The 3384-nt window shown below is 53.2% G+C and overlaps 1 protein-coding gene across 1 annotated transcript; it reads right to left on the minus strand.

The window, feature by feature from the left end:
• Positions 1-1164: 1164 nt before the first annotated feature.
• On the minus strand, positions 1165-2644 carry LOC118794855 (inward rectifier potassium channel 2-like). Its single transcript, XM_036553140.1, has one exon. The coding sequence runs from the start codon at positions 2522-2524 to the stop codon at positions 1235-1237; it is 1290 nt and encodes a 429-aa protein (XP_036409033.1). The 5' UTR covers positions 2525-2644; the 3' UTR covers positions 1165-1234.
• Between the last annotated feature and the right edge of the window lie 740 nt (positions 2645-3384).

A 3384-nucleotide genomic window follows, 5' to 3' on the forward strand; every position in this document is an offset into this window, starting at 1 on the left:
CACACAAACACACCCCCTTCTCAACTTCTGTAATGACGCCTTTAAACAAGATTATGTGCTTAATGTTTGGGGCCCAGTGACATCACTTTAAAAGGCTCATTTTGAAAACATGTGTGTCTGTGTTGAGACCAGCTCATTAACAGATCATGTGCTAGTTAAACTTGAATTGGGTGTAATATTACAGCACCACAGTACAAATAAACAGAAACGACTGCGTGCACTGGCTATTGGCATTACACTGTTAACTAGCCTGCACGGAAATCTGAACATTTTCAACTCTCACTTTCCATTAGAGGGGTCTGCTTCTTTCCCCTCTTCTAAAATAAATGTTTATCTAGCGTTGGCAGCAACAGCGTTGAACTGGGTTCAAGATTTCTGCCTCCGGGGGATGGCTGTGAAGTATTTTGCTTGATGGAGGTTCCTCAAAATTCACAGAGGCCCTGCCAAGCATCCCCCAGCTGAAACGCACTCAGGATAGACAAGATCAAACCTTTCTCTCCCTCTCCCAGAAGAATCTGTCTCCTGCTGCCAATATCCTGGGTGAACATTTGACAGATCAAACAAAGGGAACTTTCTAGACTGGGATCTTTTTTTTGTTGGGGATTCTGTGCAAAAACAGCAAAAAATGTCTTTGGTTTTATTCACTGTGATGTTGAAAATATATTCTTTACTTTGTAGTTATACTACTCTTGGTGCACTTAATTGTGTAAAGTGCTTTTCTTGTTTTTGTCTCTTTTTTTTTTCAAAAAAAAAACCTATTGTGAAAAAGGAGAAAATGTATAATCTATAGCAGCTTTCAGAGTCAATAAGGCAGATGAACCTACACAAAAAATATATATCATGCTACTAAACCCATCTTTTTCTTGTTTTTTCTGCAGGACAAATGAACAATGACAACACATGCCCGTGCGTTTCAGGTTTACACCTCTCTTTGTTGTTTTTCTCTCATCCCCTCCTCCCTCCTTTTACTCACACACGCGGGTACATTTTTTACTACACCGTGAGTCTTCTCTCTATCCCACAGAGCGATGCCGCTCTACCATGCTATCTCGTCTTTTCATCTGTTCTAAGGATCAACACTCTTATTTTAAGTCCTCAGTCCCTCGTCCCTCATCCACCCCACCCCCCCCCCCCCCCCCCTCCCCTCTCTGCTACAGTGCTGTCCGTTCTCGGCGGAGGGGGCAGGATTTCAGCTCGACGTGCTCCTCCACTCGGTCGGGAAACGTTCGCGCGGTCATATTTCGGACTCTCTCCTCAAGGGGCGGGGCTCGAGGGGCACCGTGGCCTGGCGGTGTTCGGAGTCCGAGACCGCGTCCGTGTTGGTCCCCTCGGGCCCCACGCTCCCGCCACCGCTGTCGTCATCCTCCATCTCCTCCTTGTCCGTCAGCGCCACCTCGTTCTCGTAGCAGAAGGAGTTGGAGCTGGAGGTTATGTACTTCTTCTCGGCCAGGTCCCGGGCGCTACACAGCGGGGTGCTAGGCACCTCGTAGGTCTTGTGGAAGCGGGAGTAGTCCACTTTGTAGTAGCTCTTCTCCTCGAAGAGCACCGGCTCGAAGCGGTGGCCCCACAGGATCTCGCTGGCCAGGTAGGAGCTGCGGCACTGCGTGGTCATGGCCGTCGCCTCCACCATGCCCTCCAGGATCACCACGATCTCGAACTCCGACATCTCCAGCTCCTGCTTGCTCATGTCATAGAAGGGGCTGTCCTCGTCGATCTCGTGCACAATGGTGATGGGCGACACCAGGAAGATGCGGTCCAGGCCACTGTCAAAGCCCACGTCGATGTCCACCTGGTCCAGCGGGATGAACTCGCCCTCGGCCGTGGTGCGGGACTTGAGGAGCTGCGCGCGGACGTGCGCCTCCACCAGGTGGCTCTTGCGCAGGTTCCCCACGCGCCACATCAGGCACAGCTTGCTGTCGCGCATGGCGACGGTGGCGTTGTGGCTGAACACCAGCGTCTCGTTCCGCTTCTTGGGCTTGGCCATCTTGGCCATGACGGCGCCGATGATGAAGGCGTCGATGATGCAGCCCACGATGCTCTGGAACACCACCATGAAGACGGCCACGGGGCACTCCTCCGTCACGTAGCGGTAGCCATAGCCGATGGTGGTCTGTGTCTCCACGGAGAAGAGGAAGGCCGCCGTGAAGCTGTCCACGTTGGAGACGCACTTCTGCGGGTTGTTCTCCAGGTCGCCGTAGAAGATGGCCACCAGCCAGAAAACGCAGCCAAAGAAGAGCCAGGAGAGCAGGAAGGACAGGCAGAAGATCAGCATCATCCAGCGCCAGCGGATGTCCACGCAGGTGGTGAACATGTCGGCCAGGTAGCGCTGGCCCTTCTCGCTCATGTTGACGAACTGCACGTTGCAGTGGCCGTCCTTCTTGACGAAGCGGCTCTGGGCCTGCGGCCGCGTGTGCACCTTGCCCTTGCCGTTGCCGTAGCCGTTGGGCACAGAGATGGTGGCGAGCTTCATGCCGTCTTCCTCGGAGGAGACGATGCTGTAGCGGTGAGCCCGCACGCTCCCCATGGCCTCCGGCTGGGAGGGCCGAGCGCCGTCCGCCTGGGAGAACAGTCCGAGTTTCTGGAAGAACCTTTGGAGAAACAGGTTTGGACGCTCGCGGGACCCAACACACGCGGGAAACAGGGGGGATCGGGGGACGGGGGTGTGGGTGGGGCCGGCGGGCGGCCGGACGGGCGGAGGCCGGTTCCGGGCTCTCCTCCGCTAACCCTTCCGCTGGTCCGGTGACAGTGCGTTTCGGGACGAGGAGGCGAAGGTCAGCCCTCTCTCGCTGGCGCTTTGGATCTCATCAAGGAAGTGCACTGCTGGAAGAGAAGACAGGGAAGGGAAAAGAACACTGTCAGGCTAATTGGCGGAAGCAAGTAGAAAGGCTTGAGCCTTCCGGTGTACAGTTACCTGCTCCCTGCATAATGCATGCCACAATAGCACTCGCCAGCACACGGATTACAGTCAAGCAACACTTGACAATGGTCATCGATGTCATCTTCCTGTACAACTGTAGCGTATGTTAATGCATTATTAAAATTAATAACTAGCTTATTACACATTCTTATCCAGGACAAGCTCCTATATCATATGTTATCCAGTTATACAGCTGTATACATTTTTTCTTTCAGCTGAGTTTAAATACCTCACTCAAAGGTACAACCACCCCCCAACCCCCCAACCCTTGAACCTGCAACAACTACTTATGAGCCCTGTTTCCTCAACCGCTGTGTCCAATTAGCTGTCAGCCGGCTCAAATTGCAGACTCTGTTTGCGGTAGTTCAGCAGACGCTGTTCAAAGGGAAAAAAAAACACAAAAGGTCCCTGCGCTATCTGAACTGCACATGCACTGGCTACCAATTATCGGAGTACTTTAACCCCCG

The sequence above is a fragment of the Megalops cyprinoides genome, chromosome 19, assembly GCF_013368585.1.
Source record: "Megalops cyprinoides isolate fMegCyp1 chromosome 19, fMegCyp1.pri, whole genome shotgun sequence".
Lineage (NCBI taxonomy): Eukaryota > Metazoa > Chordata > Actinopteri > Elopiformes > Megalopidae > Megalops > Megalops cyprinoides.

Excerpts from the sequence above, each read along its gene's own strand:
- LOC118794855 (XM_036553140.1), bottom strand. The coding sequence starts at position 2,524 with ATGGGGAGCGTGCGGGCTCACCGCTACAGCATCGTCTCCTCCGAGGAA.